The sequence below is a fragment of the Oncorhynchus kisutch genome, linkage group LG19 (genome assembly GCF_002021735.2).
Source record: "Oncorhynchus kisutch isolate 150728-3 linkage group LG19, Okis_V2, whole genome shotgun sequence".
In the NCBI taxonomy this organism is placed as follows: domain Eukaryota; kingdom Metazoa; phylum Chordata; class Actinopteri; order Salmoniformes; family Salmonidae; genus Oncorhynchus; species Oncorhynchus kisutch.
This window is the reverse complement of record NC_034192.2, coordinates 56017800-56042435: the sequence shown is the minus strand read 5'-3', so window position 1 is coordinate 56042435 and position 24636 is coordinate 56017800. Positions and strand designations below refer to the sequence as shown.

At 42.3% G+C, this 24636-nt stretch overlaps 2 protein-coding genes across 2 annotated transcripts in view; one reads left to right on the top strand and one right to left on the bottom strand.

Annotated features, from left to right (window-relative positions):
* The window catches only part of LOC109883119 (zinc finger C4H2 domain-containing protein), a 39015-nt gene extending 32526 nt beyond the window's left edge, over positions 1 to 6489 (bottom strand). Inside the window, exon 1 of the mRNA XM_031797914.1 lies at positions 6204 to 6489. The gene's annotated coding sequence lies outside the window, so the exon portion shown is untranslated. The remainder of the gene's footprint in view (positions 1 to 6203) is intronic.
* LOC109883122 (androgen receptor-like) overlaps positions 6247 to 24636 on the top strand; it is a 42049-nt gene continuing 23659 nt past the window's right edge. Inside the window, exons 1-3 of the mRNA XM_031797907.1 lie at positions 6247 to 7381; positions 14076 to 14215; positions 14618 to 14734. Of these exons, the coding sequence (XP_031653767.1) occupies positions 6543 to 7381; positions 14076 to 14215; positions 14618 to 14734 (1096 nt within the window). The 5' untranslated portion in view covers positions 6247 to 6542. The remainder of the gene's footprint in view (positions 7382 to 14075; positions 14216 to 14617; positions 14735 to 24636) is intronic.

Genomic DNA, 24636 nt, shown 5'->3' with positions numbered 1-24636 from the left:
GAGGAAGGGTATGGATAGATTAGTAAGAGGAAGGGTATAGATAGATTAGTGAGAGGAAGGGTATGGATAGATTAGTGAGAGGAAGGGTATGGATAGATTAGTGAGAGGAAGGTATAGATGGATTAGTGAGCGGAAGGGTATGGATAGATTAGTGAGAGGAAGGGTATAGATGGATTAGTGAGAGGAAGGGTATGGATAGATTAGTGAGAGGAAGGGTATAGATAGATTAGTGAGCGGAAGGGTATGGATAGATTAGTGAGAGGAAGGGTATGGATAGATTACTGAGCGGAAGGGTATGGATAGATTAGTGAGAGGAAGGGTATGGATAGATTAGTGACAGGAAGGGAATGGATAGATTAGTGACAGGAAGGGTATGGATAGATTAGTGACAGGAAGGGTATGGATAGAGTAGTGAGAGGAAGGGTATAGATAGATTAGTGAGCGGAAGGGTATGGATAGATTAGTGAGAGGAAGGGTATGGATAGATTAGTGAGAGGAAGGGTATGGATAGATTAGTGACAGGAAGGGTATGGATAGATTAGTGAGAGGAAGGGTATGGATAGATTAGTGACAGGAAGGGTTTGGATAGATTAGTGAGAGGAAGGGTATGGATAGATTAGTGACAGGAAGGGTATGGATAGATTCGTGAGAGGAAGGGTATGGATAGATTAGTGACAGGAAGGGTATGGATAGATTAGTGAGCGGAAGGGTATGGATAGATTAGTGAGAGGAAGGGTATGGATAGATTAGTGACAGGAAGGGTATGGATAGATTAGTGAGCGGAAGGGTATGGATAGATTAGTGAGAGGAAGGGTATGGATAGATTAGTGACAGGAAGGGAATGGATAGATTAGTGACAGGAAGGGTATGGATAGATTAGTGACAGGAAGGGTATGGATAGAGTAGTGAGAGGAAGGGTATGGATAGATTAGTGAAAGGAAGGGTATGGATAGATTAGTGACAGGAAGGGTATGGATAGATTAGTGACAGGAAGGGTATGGATAGATTAGTGAGAGGAAGGGTATAGATAGATTAGTGAGCGGAAGGGTATGGATAGATTAGTGAGAGGAAGGGTATGGATAGATTAGTGAGAGGAAGGGTATGGATAGATTAGTGAGAGGAAGGGTATGGATAGATTAGTGACAGGAAGGGTATGGATAGATTAGTGAGAGGAAGGGTATGGATAGATTAGTGAGAGGAAGGGTATGGATAGATTAGTGACAGGAAGGGTATGGATAGATTAGTGAGAGGAAGGGTATGGATAGATTAGTGAGCGGAAGGGTATGGATAGATTAGTGAGAGGAAGGGTATGGATAGATTAGTGACAGGAAGGGTATGGATAGATTAGTGACAGGAAGGGTATGGATAGATTAGTGACAGGAAGGGAATGGATAGATTAGTGAGAGGAAGGGTATGGATAGATTAGTGACAGGAAGGGTATGGATAGATTAGTGACAGGAAGGGTATGGATAGATTAGTGAGAGGAAGGGTATGGATAGATTAGTGACAGGAAGGGTATGGATAGATTAGTGAGAGGAAGGGTATGGATAGATTAGTGACAGGAAGGGTATGGATAGATTAGTGACAGGAAGGGTATGGATAGATTAGTGACAGGAAGGGTATGGATAGATTAGTGACAGGAAGGGTATGGATAGATTAGTGACAGGAAGGGTATGGATAGATTAGTGACAGGAAGGGTATGGATAGATTAGTGACAGGAAGGGTATGGATAGATTAGTGAGAGGAAGGGTATGGATAGATTAGTGACAGGAAGGGTATGGATAGATTAGTGACAGGAAGGGAATGGATAGATTAGTGACAGGAAGGGTATGGATAGATTAGTGACAGGAAGGGTATGGATAGATTAGTGAGAGGAAGGGTATGGATAGATTAGTGAGAGGAAGGGTATGGATAGGTTAGTGATAGGAAGGGTATGGATAGATTAGTGACAGGAAGGGTATGGATAGATTAGTGACAGGAAGGGTATGGATAGATTAGTGAGAGGAAGGGTATGGATAGATTAGTGAGCGGAAGGGTATGGATAGATTAGTGAGAGGAAGGGTATGGATAGATTAGTGAGAGGAAGGGTATGGATAGATTAGTGACAGGAAGGGTATGGCTAGATTAGTGAGAGGAAGGGTATGGATAGATTAGTGACAGGAAGGGTTTGGATAGATTAGTGAGAGGAAGGGTATGGATAGATTAGTGACAGGAAGGGTATGGATAGATTCGTGAGAGGAAGGGTATGGATAGATTAGTGACAGGAAGGGTATGGATAGATTAGTGAGCGGAAGGGTATGGATAGATTAGTGAGAGGAAGGGTATGGATAGATTAGTGACAGGAAGGGTATGGATAGATTAGTGAGCGGAAGGGTATGGATAGATTAGTGAGAGGAAGGGTATGGATAGATTAGTGACAGGAAGGGAATGGATAGATTAGTGACAGGAAGGGTATGGATAGATTAGTGACAGGAAGGGTATGGATAGAGTAGTGAGAGGAAGGGTATGGATAGATTAGTGAAAGGAAGGGTATGGATAGATTAGTGACAGGAAGGGTATGGATAGATTAGTGACAGGAAGGGTATAGATAGATTAGTGAGAGGAAGGGTATAGATAGATTAGTGAGCGGAAGGGTATGGATAGATTAGTGAGAGGAAGGGTATGGATAGATTAGTGAGAGGAAGGGTATGGATAGATTAGTGAGAGGAAGGGTATGGATAGATTAGTGACAGGAAGGGTATGGATAGATTAGTGAGAAGAAGGGTATGGATAGATTAGTGACAGGAAGGGTATGGATAGATTAGTGAGAGGAAGGGTATGGATAGATTAGTGAGCGGAAGGGTATGGATAGATTAGTGAGAGGAAGGGTATGGATAGATTAGTGACAGAAAGGGTATGGATAGATTAGTGACAGGAAGGGTATGGATAGATTAGTGACAGGAAGGGAATGGATAGATTAGTGAGAGGAAGGGTATGGATAGATTAGTGACAGGAAGGGTATGGATAGATTAGTGACAGGAAGGGTATGGATAGATTAGTGACAGGAAGGGTATGGATAGATTAGTGACAGGAAGGGTATGGATAGATTAGTGAGAGGAAGGGTATGGATAGATTAGTGACAGGAAGGGTATGGATAGATTAGTGACAGGAAGGGAATGGATAGATTAGTGACAGGAAGGGTATGGATAGATTAGTGACAGGAAGGGTATGGATAGATTAGTGAGAGGAAGGGTATGGATAGATTAGTGAGAGGAAGGGTATGGATAGATTAGTGATAGGAAGGGTATGGATAGATTAGTGACAGGAAGGGTATGGATAGATTAGTGAGGAAGGGTATGGATAGATTAGTGACAGGAAGGGAATGGATAGATTAGTGACAGGAAGGGTATGGATAGATTAGTGAGAGGAAGGGTATGGATAGATTAGTGAGAGGAAGGGTATGGATAGATTAGTGAGAGGAAGGGTATGGATAGATTAGTGACAGGAAGGGTATGGATAGATTAGTGAGAGGAAGGGTATGGATAGATTAGTGACAGGAAGGGTATGGATAGATTAGTGACAGGAAGGGTATGGATAGATTAGTGACAGGAAGGGTTTGAGCTTAATTACAATATTTTCTTAGGATGTTATTTCACAGGTACAGTTGAAGTCAGAAGTTTACATACACTAAGTTGACTGTGCCTTTAAGCAGTTTGGAAAATTCCAGAAAATTATGTCATGGCTTTAGAAGCTTCTGATAGGCTAATTGACATTATTTGAGTCAACTGGAGGTGTACCTGTGGATGTATTTCAAGGCCTACCTTCAAACTCAGTGCCTCTTGACATCATGGGAAAACCAAAAGAAATCAGCCAAGACCTCAGGAAAAAAATTGTAGACCCCCACAAGTCTTGTTCATCCTTGGGACCAATTTCCAAACGCCTAACGGTACCATGTTAATTTGTACAAACAATAGTACACAAGTATAAACACCATGGGACCATGCAGCCATCATACCACTCAGGAAGGAGACTCGTTCTGTCTCCTAGAGAGGAACGTACTTTGGTGCGAAAAGTGCAAATCAATCCTAGAACAACAGCAAAGGAACTTGTGAAGATGCTGGAGGAAACAGGTACAACATGATCTATTTCCACAATAAAACGATTCCTCCACAGTAAAATGATTCCTATATCGACATAACCTGAAAGGCCGCTCAGCAAGGAAGAAGCCACTGCTCCAAAACCACCATAAAAAAGCCAGACTACGGTTTGCAACTGCACATGGGGACAAAGATCGTACTTTTTGTAGAAATGTCCTCTGGTCTGATGAAACATAAATAGAACTGTTTGGGCTTAATGACCATTGTTATGTTTGGAGGAAAAAGGGGGCGGCTTGCAAACTGAAGAACATGTGAAGCATGGGGGTGGCAGCATCATGTTGTGAGGGTGCTTTGCTGCAGGAGGGACTGGTGCACTTCACAAAATAGATGGCTTCATGAGGAAGCAAAATTATGTGGATATATTGAAGCAACATCTCAAGACATCAGTCAGGAAGTTAAAGCTTGGTCGCAAATGGGTCTTCCATATGGACAATGACCCCAAGCATACTTTCAAAGTTGTGGCAAAATGGCTTAAGGTATTGGAGGTATTGTCAAGGTATTGGAGTGGCCATCGCAAAACTTTGAACTCAATCCAATAGAAAATTTGTGGGCAGAACTGAAAAAGTGCGTGCGAGCAAGGAGGCCTACAAACCTGACTCAGTTACACCAGATCTGTCAGGAGGAATGGGCCAAAATTCACCCTACTTATTGTGGGAAGCTTGTGGAAGGCTACCCGAAACATTTGACCCAAGTTAAACAATTTAAAGGCAATGCTACCAAATACTAATTGAGTGTATGTAAACTTCTGACCCACTGGGAATGTGATGAAAGAAATAAAAGCTGAAATAAATCATTATCTCTACTATTATTCTGACATTTCACATTCTTAAAATAAAGTAGTGAGCCTAACTGACCTAAGACAGGGAATTTTTACTAGGATTAAATGTCAGGAATTGTGAAAAACTGAGTTTAAATGTATTTGGCTAAGGTGTATGTACACTTCTGACTTGAACTGTATCAATGAGTACAACATCCTTTGCAAAGTGTTTTGCTATGACTCCAATAAATACCATTAACCAACACTGAATATGTGTTAAGTGCTGTGTATTTTGCTACTGTATCATTCTAGGCATATATTATTGTACTTGATGTGAGTGTGTTTGTTGTTTTATGTGTCTGTGTGTGTCTCTGTGTGTGTGTGTGTGTGTGTGTGTGTGTGTGTGTGTGTGTGTGTGTGTGTGTGTGTGTGTGTGTGTGTGTGTGTGTGTGTGTGTGTGTGTGTGTGTGTGTGTGTGTGTGTGTGTGTGTGCGTGCGCGGGTGCAGGTATGACATATGTTTGTACGGAGTGTGTGTGTTTGTTGTTTTATGTGTGTGTGTGTGTGTGCGCGCGTGCAGGTCTGACATATGTTTGTATGGAGTGTGTGTGTTTTTCAGTAGGCATGTTATGACTGAAAACATATAGTAAGGACTGTTTTTTTTTTTAAATAGATTGATTCCACATACAATTGTAAGATAACCAGCTGGAGCAAAAATGTTGTTGAGCCAACTCACAATCATATTGCAGCTGGTTGCTTTCAGTTGAATCAACATCTTTATTTTTTTTATACAGTGTTATAAAATCTGAGGTCTACTATTCTGGAAGACAAAATCCCTCCCTAGGGAAAATACAGTTATGTTCTTTGGGAAGTAAGGCTATTGAGCAGCTCAGTTACATTAAATTTGAGTCAATTAGCAGAAGCTCTTATCCAGATAGACTTACAGTTAGTGCATTCATCTTATGGTACTGTAACACGGTGAACATAGCTTTCAATCATTTTTTTAAATACATTACCGGAGAGTCTGTGGGTGAGAAAAACACTAACAAGTCACTGTTGTTGTGTTATTACACTGAAGGAGGAGGAGAGCACACACTGTGTTTTGACTGGGAGATAAGAGGAACCAGCAACAGAGGCACTCTTGTCTCTTCAACTTTATTAAAACGATATTTCAAATATATTTTACAGTGAGAATAGCAACAGTCAAATAAGTAAGAGACAGATTTAGATCAACATAGATTTAGAACCATATACATTTAGAACAATGTGTTATAAACAGACAATAAGAATACGGTAGAGAATGCACTTTACCCCACACAAGTCTCAACTTGGACACGCGCCAGCCATTCCCTTCACTGAGCTGCGGAGGTCACACCCGAATGAGCAAAGCGCGGAGGCGTCGAAGTGACTTGTTGTTAATGTAGATCCCGTAGTTCGATGTGGTTATAGGTGGTGGCCAGACATAACGACATAGCAGGAGTCTCCGGTGACACGGTTGCGTTTGGATTTGACGTAGTTGCTTCTACTCTCACATTACGGGACATTTTTTTTGTAGCTCCTCGAGTTTTAGGTTCTACTGTGCACAACTGAGACCTAGATATCACGTATTTGTTTAGAACCGTGCGCGTCTGTGACGGAATCAAAACAACAATGCAGAGTGGCACAAATAAATCACATACAGCCAATGAATTAAGTGACGCGGTGCCTGTGTTTTTAGGTGTGAGTTCGCAGTTTAACGAGATAGTGGATAATGGACGGGGCGACATTCCGTTCTCTGCAGACAGCGGCCCAAATTACGGAAACCGTTTCTCCGTCTCGGAGGATTTTGGAGCTGGCGCCAGTTTGACCTCATTAACCACCCAGATGTCGAGGAAAACGATAATTATATCAAATGGGCCACCATTCGAAGTAAATCAAGACATTTGTGGACAAAATGACTTGGGTTTTTTACAAACTCTGGAGCGCGAAAGGGACTGCGAATGGAACGTGACAAGGCCTACGCACGATTTGGAGATGGCCCAAGGTCTCCGTAAAAACTCGGACATGTTCGTGAATCTGGATAACGGTAACGCAGTGCCCTCTCAGTTTGACGAACTGTTACCTTTAAGTCCTCCATTACGTAAAGACCCCCCAGCCCTGGTGTTTGGTAGGGACTTTCCGGACACATCGGCAGTCAATTACCAAACCAGCAGCCGTAACATCAAAATCGAACCAGGGCATGAGGGACCCTGTCCCGTGGCGGATGGATCTTGGTTCTGTAAATATTGTGACAACGGAAATTGCATGTCTCGTGGAGCACGTAAACCCTTTCCCTGTACCTCGTTCCCTGGGGTTAACTATACGGACTATGACTCTGGGATGCCACAGGAGTTTCATGTCCAGGCGCAAAGTTACCAAAGTGTGATGATGGGTGAAAGGGGTCTCCAAGTGTATCATTCCGCTATCAAGAAGGATAGTTCTGGATGGATGGGTGCTGACCCCAGTTTGAGGTAGATATACTCTTTATAAGACATTTTATTTAAATTGTTTGTTTGTTTCCCATAAAACCAAGCGGGCCAGAGGAACATCAATGTAGCTTCTCTAACTATGTTTGTGTCATCATAACAAAACAACAGTTTTTATAATCTGTCAAATTCAATAATAGTTGTAATGCCATCTGTTATATTGTTATGACAGTATTATGTAGAGTTAAGTGTTGTGATGCTTCTGGATGGCACCATATTCACTATGTGTCCTGCCATGTGTCCTGCTATGTGTCCTGCCACCTGGTAAAATAAGGGTAAAAAAAACATTCTGACCAGACCACAAGCACATGTGTGTCCACATGCCCTATCTCGCACATGTTGATTTTGTCCACCACACACCAGGCACGATCAGGACACACAAGTTGAAATATCAAAACAAACTCTGAACCAACTATATTCATTTGGAAAATAACTAAACATTTATGGCAATAGCTAGCTAGCTTGCTGTTGCTAGCTAATTTGTCCTGGGATATAAACATTGGGTTGTTATTTTATCTGGAATGCACAAGGTCCTCCACTCCGACAACTAATCCAACAATAAAAGGGTAAACCCAGTTAGTTTCTAGTAATCTATCCTACTATCCTTCTAGTAATCTATCCTACTTCAGACTTCTTCTTCTTCTTTGTACTTTATATGGCAGTTGGCAACCAACTTTAAGGTGCATTACCACCACCAACTGGACGAGAGTGTGGACCTCAGTTCATCTTTCAATCACCCACGTGGGTATATGTTCCTAAAAACCAATGAGGAGATGACACATGGGTATATGCTCCTAAAAACCAATGAGGAGATGGGAGAGGTGGGACTTAAAGCACGTCAAGCGTCACAAATAGAACCAAGTTCTATTTTAGCGCCTGGCTATGCAGACGCTCGTTGACGAGCGCGAGCAGTGTGGGTGCAATGATTGAATAACGTGTGCGTAAATATATTTTGCAACGCTCGTGCAAGCAATGGGATTGGTGTGGTAAGCATGTTAGTGAATATCCATTTTAACATGTGACCTAATTCCCTTCACCAGCTGCCTCAGAGACTCACTACAATATCCCCTTGCTGGAGAGGACAGACTGCAGCTGTCTTTTCCAGCATGGCCGTCTACTGACTACTACCCACCAGTGGGTCTGCCCCTGACACAACTGTTTACTTCCTAACCAGTGTTTATTTAAGGGGTATTAGAGTAATAGGCTTCCAGTCAACTATCCGCTGGCCTTCAACTAACCAGGTGTAATGTATTTAGTCTCAATCCGCCGGCCCAGTAGGACATTTGGCAACACTCACCACTTAAAAATGCACTATGCAGAAATCACTAAGCCATTTCCTGGTTGCTGAAATTCTAATAGTTTGCCTAATTTCAGTTAATGTGACCAAAACAAGCAAGTATAATGTAGAAAATCATTGTTCCATTTAAAGATCTGTGAAATATATTTTCCATAAGCAAACATATTGTATTTTCTGCTATTTGAAGCTGGTGTACAAGCCGAAAGTAAAAGACGCAAAAAAACGAACTTAAGCATGGGAAGTATAGAAACAGCGCATATAGAACATATATACTGCTTCTTAGACATGCTTTCAATGAGAATGACAGATCTATTACTCATATTTCTATGTGAATTTGGTCAGGCTGCCCCAAAAGTGACATATTGCAGCTTTAATAATCAGGGGGCACAGCTTTGGGACATAATATACAGTACCAGTCAAAAGTTTGGAATCAAATTGTATTACACATGTTTAGCAGATGTTATTGTGAGTGTAGCGAAATGCTTGCGCTTCTAGTTCTGACTGTGCAGCAATATCTAACAAGTAATATAACAATTCCACACAACAAATCAAAACTATGAAATAACACATGGAATCATGTAGTAACCAAAAAAGTGTTATACAAAACAAAATATATTTGAGATTCTTCAAAGTAGCCACCCTTTGCCTTGATGACAGCTTTGCACACTCTTGGCAGTCTCTTAACCAGCTTCATGAGGTAGTCACCTGAAATGCATTTCAATTAACAGGTGTGCCTTGTTAAAGTTAATTTGTGGAATTTCTTTACTCTTAAATGCGTTTGAGGCAATCAGTTGTGTTGTGACAAGGTAGGGGTGGTATTAGGGTTGCACATTTTGGGGAATATTCTGAGGTGGAAACTTTCCGTGGGAATTAACCAGAATATAGGGGAATTAACGGAAATGCAAATTAATATTAATACCATTTAAATGTAGATGTTTTCTGCATTTAATATATTTACCATATCATATGGAGACAGAAACATAAACCTTTAACCTCATCATAAATAGACATAATTGAAAATGATAAAATCTTTCCAATAGAAAGAAAAAACAATTTCGTTACGAATTGAACTTTTATTAAATGAGTTGACTCTTCACATGGGATGATTTTCAACAAAAGAATGGGAATATTCAATGATCCCCAATGATCCATCGCATCTTCCAAAAATGTTTTCAACATGCATCTGTAAAATTATAGTCTAGAAACTAAAGCTTTGGTTGTTTTCCTCTCAGGCTTCCATGTCTTCGCTCTGGACCTCCTCAATGTCCACCTCTTGAACATCAGACTCTGAGGCCTGATCTTCACTGTCACTTTCCAACTTTGTTGAGGATGGCTCGTGGTCAGGCTCAAAAAGCCTCAAATTTGCCCGGATGGCCACCAATTTTTCAACCCTTGTATTGGTCAGCCAGTTGCGTGCTTTGGTGTGTGTGTTCCCAAACAAGGACCAGTTGTGCTCTGAGGCAGCTGATGTTGGTGGGATTTGGAGGATGATGGAAGCAACAGGGGAAAGAGCCTCAGATCCACAAAGTACCTTCCACCCGGTGGCTGATGAAGTATGTTGGCACGACTGCCATATTGCATCTCCATCCCAAAGCCCTTGCTTGGAAGTGTACTTCGCCAGACTGCCAAGAACCTTGGCCTCATCCAGGCCAAGGTGGCAAGACATGGTATTGATGACACCATAGGCCTTGTGGATCGCTGCACCAGACAGGGTGCTCCTGCTAGCAGTCCAACATGTACGCTGTGGCGTGTATGGGCTTCAGGCAGAAGTCTTCACGCTTTTTGATGTATTTCAGAACTGCAGTTTCCTCTGCTTGGAGCAACAGTGAAGTGGGCAGGGCAGTACAGATTTATTCTCTTACATCTGCAAGCAGAGTCTGAACATCAGACAGGATGGCATTGTCTCCCTCAATCCGTGCAATGGCTACTGCTATAGGTTTCAGGCTGCTTACCACTCTCTCCCAATATACATTATCCAGGAGGATCCTCTTGATGCGGCTGTCCATATCGGCAGACTTTGACATGGCCATTTCTTGGAGACTCCTTCCCCTCCAGGAGACTCCCAATGGGTGTTATTTGGCAGCTTCAATGTGGTGCTCTTATTCTTTCTCACTTTACTTGGTGAGGTAGATTGCTGCTATAACTTGATGACCATTCACATACCTAACCATTTCCATGGCTCTCTTGCAGAGTGTATCCATTGTTTTCAGTGCCACAATGTCCTTGAGGAGCAGATTCAATGCATGAGCAGCACAGCCAATGGGTGTGATGTGAGGGTTGGACTCCTCCACGTTAGAACAAGCAGCCTTCATGTTCGCAGTATTGTCTGTCACCAGTGCAGATACCATCTGTGGTCCAAGGTCATGATAACTTCCTTCAGCTCATCTGCAATGTAGAGACTGGTGTGTCTGTTATCGCTTGTGCTTGTGGTCTTGTAGAATACTGGTTGCAATACAGTCTGCTTTCTCTATGATTTTCTTGGCCTTCACTTGAACTCTGTTTGAACTCTGCATCCAGCAAATTAGTAGATATAGCATGTCTGGTTGGAGGGGTGTATGCTGGGCAAAGAACATTCAAAAATCTCTTTCAACACACTGCCTGTGAGCATCAGAGGTGAATCAGTTGCATACATAGCTCGAGCAAGATATTCATCAGAATTTCTCTGAATACGTTCCTCCGTTAAGTCAAAAAAACTTCTGATTCCAGGAGGTACATGAGCTGTTGCTATCGATAAGGTATCTGATTCATCATTTTCACCTCGAATAGAAGTAGAGGGACTTTTGTCAAAGGTTGCTTGCTGTGAGGGCTGAGGGAACTTTATGCACTTGGCCAGATGATTCTGGATCTTTGTTGCGTTCTTCACATATGATTTGGCACAGTATTTGCAAATGTACACTGCTTTTCCTTCTACTTTAGCTGCAGTGAAATGTCTCCACATATTAGATAGTGCCCGTGCCAGTTTCTTGTAAAGATGATAAATTGTTAACAACAATACTACAAAGTATTAACTTAAGGGGGCTGAATAATTTTGCACGCCCAATTTATCAGTTTTTGATTTGTTAAAAAAGTTTGAAATATCCAATAAATGTCGTTCCACTTCATGATTGTGTCCCACTTGTTGTTGATTCTTCACAAAAAAATACAGTTTTATATCTTTATGTTTGAAGCCTGAAATGTGGCAAAAGGTCGCAAAGTTGAAGGGGGCCGAATACCTTCGCAAGGCACTGTAAAACATGATTTCTGAATGGGGGGGGGGCATTCCCCTGTCCCCAGTGTAAGTTGCACCCCTGTTAATAATAATATCACACTTAATGCCAAGGCTGTGGGGTAATGTGTCAGTCAAATGTCTAGTAGTGGATATTAATCAAGTTGAATTAATTCACATTCAAGGACCATTTAATTTATACAGTGCATTCGGAAATTATTCAGACCACATCACCTTTTCCACATTTTGTTACGTTACAGACTTATTCTAAAATTGATTGAACAACATTTTTCCTCATCAATGTACACACCATACCCCATAATGAAATAGCAATGACTGTTTTTTTTAATCAATTTTAGCAAATTTATTACAAAAATATTACAAAAAATACCTTATTACACCTTATTACATAAGTATTCAGACCCTTTGCTATGAGACTCAAATTTGAGCTCAGGTTCAATTGATTGGACATGATAGGAAAGGCACACACCTGTCTAAATAAGCTCCCACAGTTGACATAGCATGTCAGAGCAAAAACCAAGCCATGAGGCCAAAGGAATTGTCCGTAGAGGTCCGAGACATGATTGTGTCCAGGCACAGATCTGAGCAAGGGTACCAAAAAATGTCTGCAGCATTAAAGATCCCCAAGAACACAGTGGCCTCCATCATTCTTAAATGGAAGTCATTTGGAACCACCAAGACTCTTCCTAGAGCTGGCCACCCAGCCAAACTGACCAATTAGGGAGGAAGGGACTTGGTCAGGTAGGTGACCCAGAACCCGATGGTCACTCTGACAGAGCTCCAGATTTCTTCTGTGGAGATTCCTTCCAGAAAGACAACCATCTCTGCAGCACTCCACCAATCAGGCGTTTATGGGAGAGTGGCCGACGGAAGCCACTCCTCAGTAAAAGGCACATGACAGCCCGCTGGTTCTCTGATCTGATGAAAGCCAATATTGAACTCTTTGGCCTGAATGCCAAGCGTCACGTCTGGAGGAAACCAGGCACCACTCATCACCTGGCCAATAACATCCCAACGGTGAAGCAAGGTTGTGGCAGCATCATTCTATGGGGATGTTTTTAAGTGGCAGGGACTGGGAGACTAGTCAGGATTGAGGGAAAGATGGAATTAGCAAAGTACAGAGCGATCTTTGATGAAAACCTTCTCCAGAGCACACAGGACCTCAGACTGGGACTGAAGGTTCACCTTCCAACAGGACAATGACTCTAAGCACACAGCCAAGAAAACGCAGGAGTGGCTTCGGGACAGGTCTTTGAATGTCCCAAATACAAGTGTGCCAAGCTTGTAGCGTCATACCCAAGAAGACTCAAGGCTGCAATCGCTGCCAAAGGTGCTTCAACAAAGTACTGAGTAAAGGGTCTGAATACTTATGTAAATGTGATATTTCAGTTTTTCCATTTTTTATACATTTGCAAAAATGTTTAAAAACCTGTTTTTGCTTTCTTATTATGGGGTATTGTGTGTAGGTTGATGAGAGAAAAAAACAAATCAAATCAATTTTAGAATAAGGCTGTAATGTAATAAAATGTGGGAAAAATGAAGGGGTCTGAAAACTTTCAAAATGCACTGTAGATATGCTACCTAATGTCAAACCAACTTTGTCACGGTCGTACACCAGCTGGCTGAAGCAAATTTGCAAAATTATTTGGCTAACTTTTCCACCTGTGAACACACAAAACACCCACATCAAACCACACCCCGAAACCAACTTGTTTGAATCCACTAGCAGTTTTTTATTAACCAAATCTAAAAAACGGCCAAACCAGAAAGTCCAGTCGCCCTTTAAAAGGATAGCTGGCTAACTTAAAATGTAACATTTGTCAGACTTGTCATACCTCAAATGTAGTGTAAAGTCGACCTGAGACCGTATTCCACACCATATCTGGTAAACAGATTCTGCTGCTAAATGAATGAAAAAGAATCATAATGACTCAATCCCAATCATCAATAGGCAGGTATGTGCAGATAGGCAGGTATAGGCAGCTAGTCAGGTAGGTGCTTTTCAGAAGTGAGGGTGTATCTGTAAGATCTAAACGAGCGTTAGGTGTGTTGTGTGTTTTCAGGCGTGTGTGTGTGTGGTTATGAGGTGTATATATAAGATCTGAAGGAGTGTTAGGTGTGTGTTGTGTGTTTACAGATGTGCGTGTGTGTTTCAGATGTGAGGATATGTTGCCAGTGAGGGTGTATTTCTCAGACCGGAGGGTGTGTAAGGTATGTGGAGACGAGGCGTCAGGCTGTCACTATGGAGCTGTTACCTGTGGGAGCTGCAAGGTGTTCTTCAAGAGGGCCGCAGAGAGTGAGCCACACACACTCATGCACGCACATACACACACACATATCAAACACGACACACATGCACACCAAACACGGCACGCACACATGCCATACACATACACTCGCACACATACTGTAAGTTTGTCTTACTATCCTCTTGGGGAACAAACAATTGATTCCCATTCAAAATCCTATTTTCCCTAACCCCTAACCCTAACTCATAAACCTAACCCCTAAGCCTAAAATGGCCTTTTCCCCTGTGGGGACTGGAGAAATGTCCCCACTCCTTGTTTTACTATCCTTGTGAGCGCATCTGGTCCCCACAAGGATAGACAAAAACAAAAACATCCTTGCACGCGCACACACACAGGAAATGGGATACCCAATTCCCCTGAAGCAGCCTTGTTTGTTATTGTGTCCCCAGGTAAGCAGAATCACCTGTGCGCCAGCCGTAACGACTGCACCATCGACAAGCTGAGGAGGAAGAACTGTCCTTCCTGTCGTCTCAGCAGATGCTTCCGGTCTGGAATGAGCCTCAAAGGTAACAACTTTTACCATAACATACATGACTGTTAAATGGAGTGAACGACATAACGAAAAAGAAGGGGTGAAGAGGGGAGCAGAGATAAAGATGGGAGGGCAGGAAGCCTAGACACGCCTGTATTTTGGTTACAGGGTCTATGAAAAAGCAGGAATCATGACTAGGTCTTTAGGATTTAATTGACCATGTTTTTTTACCCCCTACCTACCCTCTTTCAGCTATACCAACAGCTGTATACAGAAGCAGGCATGGTAAAATAGTGGGATTTTCTCTGTCTGTCTCTCTCTTTCTTTGACAGTTTTAACATAGCAAAGGTATTTTGAAAATTCTGTCAAATTGGTTGTTGATCATAGATAGACAGCTATTTTCAGGTCTTGACATAGATTTTCAAGCAGATTGAAGTCTGTCCAACTGCAACTCTGCCACTCAGGAACATTCACTGTCTCCTTGGTAAGCAACTCCAGTGTAGATTTCAAACTCAAATCAAATTTATTCGTCACATGCGCCGAATACAACAAGTGTAGACCTTACTCTGAAATGCTTACTTACAAGCCCTTAACCAACAATGCAGTTCAAGAAATATAGTTTTTTAAATGAAGTAACACGATAAAATAACAATAAATAATAAGATAAGATTTGTATAAAAAATACTTATAATTCACAGCAGACAAAAAAACTGTAAAAACTATTCTGGTTGTGTAGAAACCAGGGTCTGTCCCCAAGCCATCTCTCCCTGGTACCTTATAGAAAAGAAACATTAACTCCTACTCTGGAATGCGGTATCACCCAAAGACATCGTAAATCTCCTGTCAGTGTTAAATCTCCTAGAGGCCCACGTTCAGTTCACACAGACACGATAGAGTTATAAGAACCCTCTATTCTGTTGTTTAAAACTACCAGTTGATGCAATTACAGTATTATTACATAATCTTACAATTTTGCTCTCACATTGTTAAGGAGCTTTTTGACCTAGACTTGGCACTCTGGTATCGCTCGCAGTGCGGTAGCAGAGAGAACAGTCTATGACTTGGGTGACTGGAGTTAAAAAAAAAAAATTGTGGGCCTTCCTCGGAAATCGCCTAATATATTGGTCCTGGATGGCAGGAAGCTTGGCCCCAGTGATGTACTCTGCCTTACGCACTACCCTCTGTGGGTCTTTATGGTCAGATGCCGAGCAGTTACCATACCAGGTGGTGATGCAACCGGTCAGGATGCTCTCGATGGCGGGGCTAGTAGAACTTTTTGAGGATCTGGGGACCCATGCCAAATCCTTTCGGTCTCCTGAGGGGGAAAAGGTGTTGTCGTGCCCTCTTCACGACTGTCTTGGTGTGTTTGGACCATGATAGTTTGTTGCTGATGTGGACACCAAGGACCTTGAAACTCTCGACCCGCTCCACTACAGCCCCGTCGATGTTAATGAGGGCCTGTTCGGCCCGCCTTTTCCTGTAGGCCATGATCATCTCCTTTGTCCTTCTCACATTGAAGGAGAGGTGGTTGTCCTGGCACCCCACTGTCAGGTCTCTGACCTCCTCCCTATAGGCTGTCTCATCGTCGTCAGTGGTCAGCCTACCACTGTTGTGTCGTCAGCAAACTTAATGATGGTGTTGGAGTCGTGCTTGGCCACGCAGTTGTGGGTGAACAGGGAGTACAGGAGAGGACTAAGCACACACCCCTTATGGGCCCCTGTGTCGAGGATCAGTGTGGCAGATGTGTTGTTGCCTACTAGAGGTTGATCGATAATGATTTTTAAACACCGATACCGATTATTGGAGGACCAAAAAAAGCCGATACCGGTTAATCGGCCGATTTATATATATATATAATGACAATTACAACAACACTGAATGAACAATGAACACTTATTTTAACTTAATATTATACATAATAAAATCTATTTAGTCTCAAATAAATAATGAAACATGTTCAATTTGGTTTAAATAATGCAAAAACACAGTGTTGTGGAAGTGTAATATGGACATGTAAAAAAGCTAACATTTAAATTCCTTGCTCAGAACATGAGAACATATGAAAGCTGGTGGTTCCTTTTAACATGAGTCTTCAATATTCCCAGGTAAGAAGTTCTAGGTTGTCATTATTATAGGAATTATGACATATCAACTATTTCTCTCTATACCATTTGTATTTCATATACCTTTGACTATTGGATGTTCTTATAGGCACTTTAGTATTCCCAGCTTAATCTCGGGAGTTGATAGACTTATAAACAGTGCTGTGCATCAAGCATTGCTAAGAGCTGCTCGCAAACGCAGTAAATTGCTGTTTGAATGAATGCTTATGAGCCTGCTGCTGCCTACCACATCTCAGTCAGACTGCTCTATCAAATATCAAATCATAGACTTAATTATAATATAATAAAGACACAGAAATACGAGCCTTTGGTCATTAATACGGTAAAATTCGGAAACTATCATTTAGAAAACAAAACATTTCTTCTTCCAGCGAAATACGGAACAGTTCCGTATTTTATCGAACGAGTGGCAACCCTAAGTCTAAATATTGCTGTTACATTGCACAACCTTCAATGTTATGTCAGAATTATGTAAAATTCTTGCAAATTAATTACGGTCTTTGTTAGGAAGAAATGGTCTTCACACAGTTCACAACGAGCCAGGCGGCCCAAACTGCTGCATATACCCTGACTCTGCTTGCACTGAACGCAAGAGAAGTGACCATTTCTATAGTTAATATTGCCTGCTAACATACATTTCTTTTAACTAAATACACAGGTTTAAAAATATATACTTCTGTGTATTCATTTTATGGAAGGCATTGATATTTATGGTTAGGTACATTTGTGCAACGATTGTGCTTTTTTCGCAAATGTGCTTTTGTTAAATCATCACGCGTTTGGCGAAGTTGAAGTAGGCTGTGATTCGATGATAAATTAACATGCACCACATTGATTATGTGCACTGCAGGACAAGCTAGTTAACCTAGTAATATCATCAACCATGTGTAGTTAACTAGTGATTATGATTGATTGATAGTTTTTTATAAGATAAGTTTAATGCTAGCTAGCACCTTACCTTGGCTCCTTGCAGCCACAAGGTCCTTTTGATGCTGCACTCACGTAACAGGTGGTCATCCTGCCACGCAGTTCCCTCGTGGAGTAACAGGTGGTCAGCCTGCCACGCAGTTCCCTCGTGGAGTAACAGGTGGTCAGCCTGCCACGCAGTTCCCTCGTGGAGTAACAGGTGGTCAGCCTGCCACGCAGTTCCCTCGTGGAGTAACAGGTGGTCAGCCTGCCACGCAGTTCCCTCGTGGAGTAACAGGTGGTCAGCCTGCCACGCAGTCTCCTCGTGGAGTAACAGGTGGTCATCCTGCCACGCAGTCTCCTCGTGGAGTAACAGGTGGTCAGCCTGCCACGCAGTCTCCTCGTGGAGTAACAGGTGGTCAGCCTGCCACGCAGTTCCCTCGTGGAGTAACAGGTGGTCAGCCTGCCACGCAGTCTCCTCGTGGAGTAACAGGTGGTCAGCCTGCCACGCAGTCTCCTCATGGAGTAACAGGTGGTCAGCCTGCCACGCAGTCTCCTCGTGGAGTAACAGGTGGTCAGCCTGCCACGCAGTCTCCTCGTGGAGTAACAGGTGGTCAGCCTGCCACGCAGTCTCCTCGTGGAGTAACAGGTGGTCAGCCTGCCACGCAGTCTCCTCGTGGAGTAACAGGTGGTCAGCCTGCCACGCAGTCTCCTCGTGGAGTAACAGGTGGTCAGCCTGCCACGCAGTTCCCTCGTGGATTGCAATGTAATCGGCCATAAACGGCGTCCAAAAAGGCCGATTACCGATTGTTATGAAAACTTTAAATTGACAGCTGATCATCCCCGCAGTGGCAGACAACGTGTAACAACACCTGCACAGGATCGGTACATCCGAACATCACACCTGCGGGACAGGTACAGGATGGAAACACACTATCCCTCCAACAGTGCTCAGACTGTCAGCAATAGGCTGAGAGAGGCTGGACTGAGGGCTTGTAGGCCTGTTGTAGGCCTGTTGTAGGCAGGTCCTCACCAGACATTACCGACAACAACGTTGCCTATGGGCACAACCCACCATCGCTGGACCAGACAGGACTGGCAAAAAGTGCTCTTCATTGATGAGTCAAGATTTTGTCTCACCAGGGGTGATGGTCGGATTTGCTTTTGTCGTAGAAGGAATAAGTGTTACACCTGTACTCTGGAGCGGGATCGATTTGGAGGTGGAGGGTCCGTCATGGTGTGTGGCGGTGTGTCACAGCATTATCAGATTGAGCTTGCTGTCATTCCAGGCAATCTCAACGCTGTGCTTTACAGGGAAGACATCCTCCTCCCTCATGTGGTACCCTTCCTGCAGGCTCATCCTGGCATGACAATGCCACCAGCCATACTGCTCGTTCTGTGCGTGATTTCCTGCAAGACAGGAATGTCAGTGTTCTGCCACGGCCATCGAAGAGCCTGGATCTCAATCCCATTGAGCACGCCTGGGACCTTTTGGATCGGAGGGTGAGGGCTAGAGCCATTCCCCCCAGAAATGTCCAGGAACTTGCAGGTGGCTTGGTGGAAGAGTGGGGTAACATCTCACAATAAGAACTGGCAAATCTGGTGCAGTCCATGAGGAGGAGATGCACTGCAGTACTTAATGCAGTTGGTGGCCACACCAGATACTGACTGTTACTTTTGATTTTGACCCCCCTTTGTTCAGGGACACATTGTTCCATTTCTGTTAGTCACATGTCTGTTGAACTTGTTCAGTTTATGTCTCAGTTGGTGAATCTTGTTATGTTCATACCAATATTTACACATGTTAAGTTTACTGAAAATAAATGCAGCTGACAGTGAGAGTTTACAATGTTGTTGATACATCCTCAGTTTTTATCTTATCACAGTGGCAGTGTAGACTAGTGGTTAGAGCGTTGGACTAGTAACCAGAAGGTTGCAAGTTCATAAACCACTGAGCTGACAAGGTACAAGTCTGTCGTTCTGCCCCTGAACAGGCAGTTAATTACCGTGAGACCGGCAGTTATTTGTTTGACAGTCACTAGCTGACAAAATGTCATGACCGCCACAGCCCTATCCACATTTGTGCCAAGTTAGCTGGATGTCCTTTGGGTGGTAGAACATTCTTGATACCCAACAGGAAACTGTTGAGCAGCATTGCAGTTATTGACACAAACTGGTGCACCTGGCACCTACTACCATACCCCGTTCAAAAGTACATACAATCTGTTTCTTGCCCATTCACCCTCTGAATGACGCACATTCTGTACACAATCCATGTCTCAATTGTCTCAAGCCTTAAAAAGAGATAAGGGATCATAGCTTTCACCTGGATTCATCTGGTCAGTGTATGTAATTGAAATGTTTTGTACACTCAGTGTAGATCAAGCATATACAGGAAATTCACAAAGTATTCACACCCCTTGAATTTTTCACATTTTGTTGAGTTACAGCCTGAATTCAAAATGTATTACATTGAGATGTCATGTCACTGGCCTACACACAATACCTCATCATTTCAAAGTGGAATTCTGTTCTTAACTGACTTGCCTAGTTAAATAAAGGTAAAATAAATAAATAAAACAGCCATTAAACTCTGTAACTATTTTAAAGTCACCATTGGCTTCATGGTAAAATCCCTGGGCAGTTGTCTTCCTCTACGGCAACTGAGTTAGGAAGGACGCCTGTATATTTGTAGTCACTGGGTGTATTGATATACTCTTAGAAAAAATTTGTAATTTAAATTTCTACACATTTACCAATAGGTGCCCTTCTTTGCGAGACATTTTAAAACCTTCGTGGTCTTTGTGGTTGAATCTGTGTTTGAAATTCACTGCTTGACTGAGGAACTTTACAGATATTTGTATGTGTGGGGTACATAGATTAACACTATTATTGCAGACAGAGTGAGTCCATGCAACTTATGTGACTTGTTAAGCAAATGTTTACTTGTGAACGTATTTAGGTTTACCATAACAATGGGGTTGAATATTTAGACATTTCAGTTTGTATATTTTTTATAATTTGTAACATTTTTGCGAAAAACAGAATTCCACTTTGAAATGATGAGGTATTGTGTGTAGGCCAGTGACATGACATCTCAATGTAATACATTTTGAATTCAGGCTGTAACTCAACAAAATGTGAAAAATTCAAGGGGTGTGAATACTTTGTGAATTTCCTGTATATGCTTGATCTACACTGAGTGTACAAAACATTTCAATTACATACACTGACCAGATGAATCCAGGTGAAAGCTATGATCCCTTATCTCTTTTTAAGGCTTGAGACAATTGAGACATGGATTGTGTACAGAATGTGCGTCATTCAGAGGGTGAATGGGCAAGAAACAGATTGTATGTACTTTTGAACGGGGTATGGTAGTAGGTGCCAGGTGCACCAGTTTGTGTCAATAACTGCAATGCTGCTCAACAGTTTCCTGTTGGGTATCAAGAATGTTCTACCACCCAAGGGACATCCAGCCAACTTGACACAAATGTGGATAGGGCTGTGGCGGTCATGACATTTTGTCAGCTAGTGACTGTCAAACAAATAACTGCCGGTCTCACGGTAATTTACCGTTAATTAACGTAAACACATTTAGCATCTCCTGGCTTCCACACACAGCCTGCAAGCCACTGATGCAGACCTTTTGGAACATCTACATTTTTAAAGTTTAATACATCTATGTTAAATAGCCTACACTATCACATTAAATCCATTATTTATTCTAGACAGGTCTAAAGAAACATGATATAGAAGAAATGTAGTCTATTTCAGAAGAACAGAATAGCATACTCTGAGTTGTCCTTGTGTTAGGCCCTGATCTGGCTATGCATATGGCTGTGGGCTACTCTAGTTCATTTAGCAGACAAGATTTTCTTAGAATTCCGTGGCATTATTTTATATTATTTTATAGTATGAAGAATACAATTGAACAAAGCTGAATAATGTATAAAGGATGTTTTCTCCAATAGATTTGAGGTGTGAACACATGCAGCTGTTCTGTGTTGAGCGGTTAACAAAGAAACAGGTCCTCCTATATGCTTCATTAAAAGTTATTTATGCAACTTTACCTGTGATACAAACGTTGGCCTGTATGTTTTGATTTTAAATACATTCTAAAGCTGCAAGATGCCACTCTAATTATGATTTGAAAAATGTCACATGAAAAATGTCACATGAAAGGCATGAGCTTTGATTTGTGCCTTGTGAAGGCTGCACACACTCCATCAGTCTCTCATTCACAATGTGATAAAAACCTGATAATATTTTCACCAGGCCTCGATTTTTTTCCCCGGCGGCATCCCCTTTGTGTGGCTGTAACGCCCCATAAAACATACATGTATTTTGCGGCCAAAGTTGCCATTGTGCCCTTGGGCTGAATATAATAATTATAATTCCCTTCTCCCGGCAGCAGTACTCAAAAGCACCTCTCACTCACATGACTCTCTCAGTTATCTCAATTCTTATTAGCCAATGCCTGTCACACGATCGGGTTCTTCTCTCAGGCATCTGAGCTCTGAAGTAGGCTACAAGTGAAGACATCGGGGATGCAACTGCGCGCATCCCTCTTATCGAATTCCGATGTAAAAAATATTGAAGATTTTAGAACTGTCCACATTTACTTTTCGTCAGCCAACAAGATGAGTAGGAACGAACGGCAAAAGCACTAGTCTATGTCAGTCTACTATCCCCATAGTACAAAAGTTTACCTATTGTGTCGGTCAACTTCAATTTTTAAAAGCAATGAGGCTGATGCAACAGATCAGAACGTTTAGCTTTTAAGATTGATAAACTATTAGTCTATTTCTTCACATTATAAGCGCAGCAATGCACACACGGCAGTAGGCTGTAAGCGCGAATGTTTCAAAATGCAATCAATTAGCAGGAAAACACTATTCTCAAAAGTGACCGTAAATGCGATTATGCATGTAATGATTTTATTATAAAGGTGCATTTTTAAGGTGAAAATGATCTTCCCCAAACTTGAAACTGACGCGCCGCCTATGTATGCCAGTTAGGATCTACAGTCATGGCCAAAAGTTTTGAGAATGACACAAATATTAATTTCCACAAAGTTTGCTGCTTCAGTGTCTTTAGATATTGTTGTCAGATGTTACTATGGAATACTGAAGTATAATTACAAGCATTTCATAAGTGTCAAAGGCTTTTATTGACAATTACATGAAGTTGATGCAACGAGTCAATATTTGCAGTGTCGACCCTTCTTTTTCAAGACCTCTACAATCTGCCCTGGCATGCTGTCAATTAACTTCTGGGCCACATCCTGACTGATGGCAGCCCATTCTTGCATAATCAATGCTTGGAGTTTGTCAGAATTTGTGGGGTTTTGTTTGTCAACTCACCTCTTGAGGATTGACCACAAGTTCTCAATGGGATTAAGGTCTGTGGAGTTTCCTGGCCATGGACCCAAAATATCGATGTTTTGTTCCCCGAGCCACTTAGTTATCACTTTTGCCTTATGGCAAGGTGCTCCATCATAATGGAAAAGGCATTGTTCGTTACCAAACTGTTCCTGGATGGTTGGGAGAAGTTGCTCTCGGAGGATGTGTTGGTACCGTTCTTTATTCATGGCTGTGTTCTGAGGCAAAATTGTGAGTGAGCCCACTCCCTTGGCTGAGAAGCAACCCCACACATGAATGTCTCAGGATGCTTTACTGTTGGCATGACACAGGACTGATGGTAGCGCTCACCTTGTCTTCGCCGGACAAGCTGTTTTCCGGATGCCCCAAACAATCAGTAAGGGGATTCATCAGAGAAAATGACTTTACCCCAGTCCTCAGCAGTCCAATCCCTGTACCTTTTGCAGAATATGAGTCTGTCCCTGATGTTTTTCCTGGAGAGAAGTGGCTTCTTTGCTGCCCTTCTTGACACCAGGACATCCTCCAAAAGTCTTCGCCTCACTGTGTGTGCAGATGCACTCACACCTGCCTCCTGCCATTCCTGAGTAAGCTCTGTACTGGAGGTGCCCTGATCCCACAGCTGAATCAACTTTAGGAGATGGTCCTGGAGCTTGCTGGACTTTCTTGGGCACCCTGAAGCCTTCTTCACAAAAATTGAACCGCTTTCCTTGAAGTTCTTGATGATCCGATAAATAGTTGATTTAGGTGCAATCTTACTGGCATTAATATCCTTGCCTGTGAAGCCTTTTTTTGTGCAAAGCAATGATGACGGCACGTGTTTCCTTGCAGATAACCATGGTTGACATAGGAAGAACAATGATTCCAAGCACCACCCTCCTTTTGAAGCTTCCAGTCTGTTATTCGAACTCAATCAGCATGACAGAGTGATCTCCAGCCTTGTGCACGTCAAAACTCACACCTGTGTTAACGAGAGAATCACTGACATGATGTCAGCTGGTCCTTTTGTGGCAGGGCTGAAATGCAGTGGAAATGTTTTTGGGGGATTCAGTTCATTTTCATGGCAAAGAGGGACTTTGCAATTCGTTGCAATTCATCTGACCACTCTTCCTAACATTCTGGAGTATATGCAAATTGCCATCATACAAACTGAGGCATCAGACTTTGTGAAAATTAATATTTGTGTCATTCTCAAAACTTTTAGCCACTGGTTGTAAAGCGGATTAATGTGCTTAATTTTAAGAAGGTATTTGGCCACATTTAAAAACATATAGGCCTATGGGCTAGGCTGCATGAGCTGAGCGACTAGGATTTCAAAAAGTCGGGGGAAAAAGGCATGCTCTGTTTATTACCACATGCTGGCATCATTCAAGTGATGATACATCACTCACAAGTGATAGGCTAATATTGTCACCCATCAGACTATTCTTAATTTCATATTTCTTTACATAGCCTATACAAATAATATACAAGTACCTTTGGAAAGTATTCAGACCCCATGACTTTTTCCTCATTTTGTTATCTTA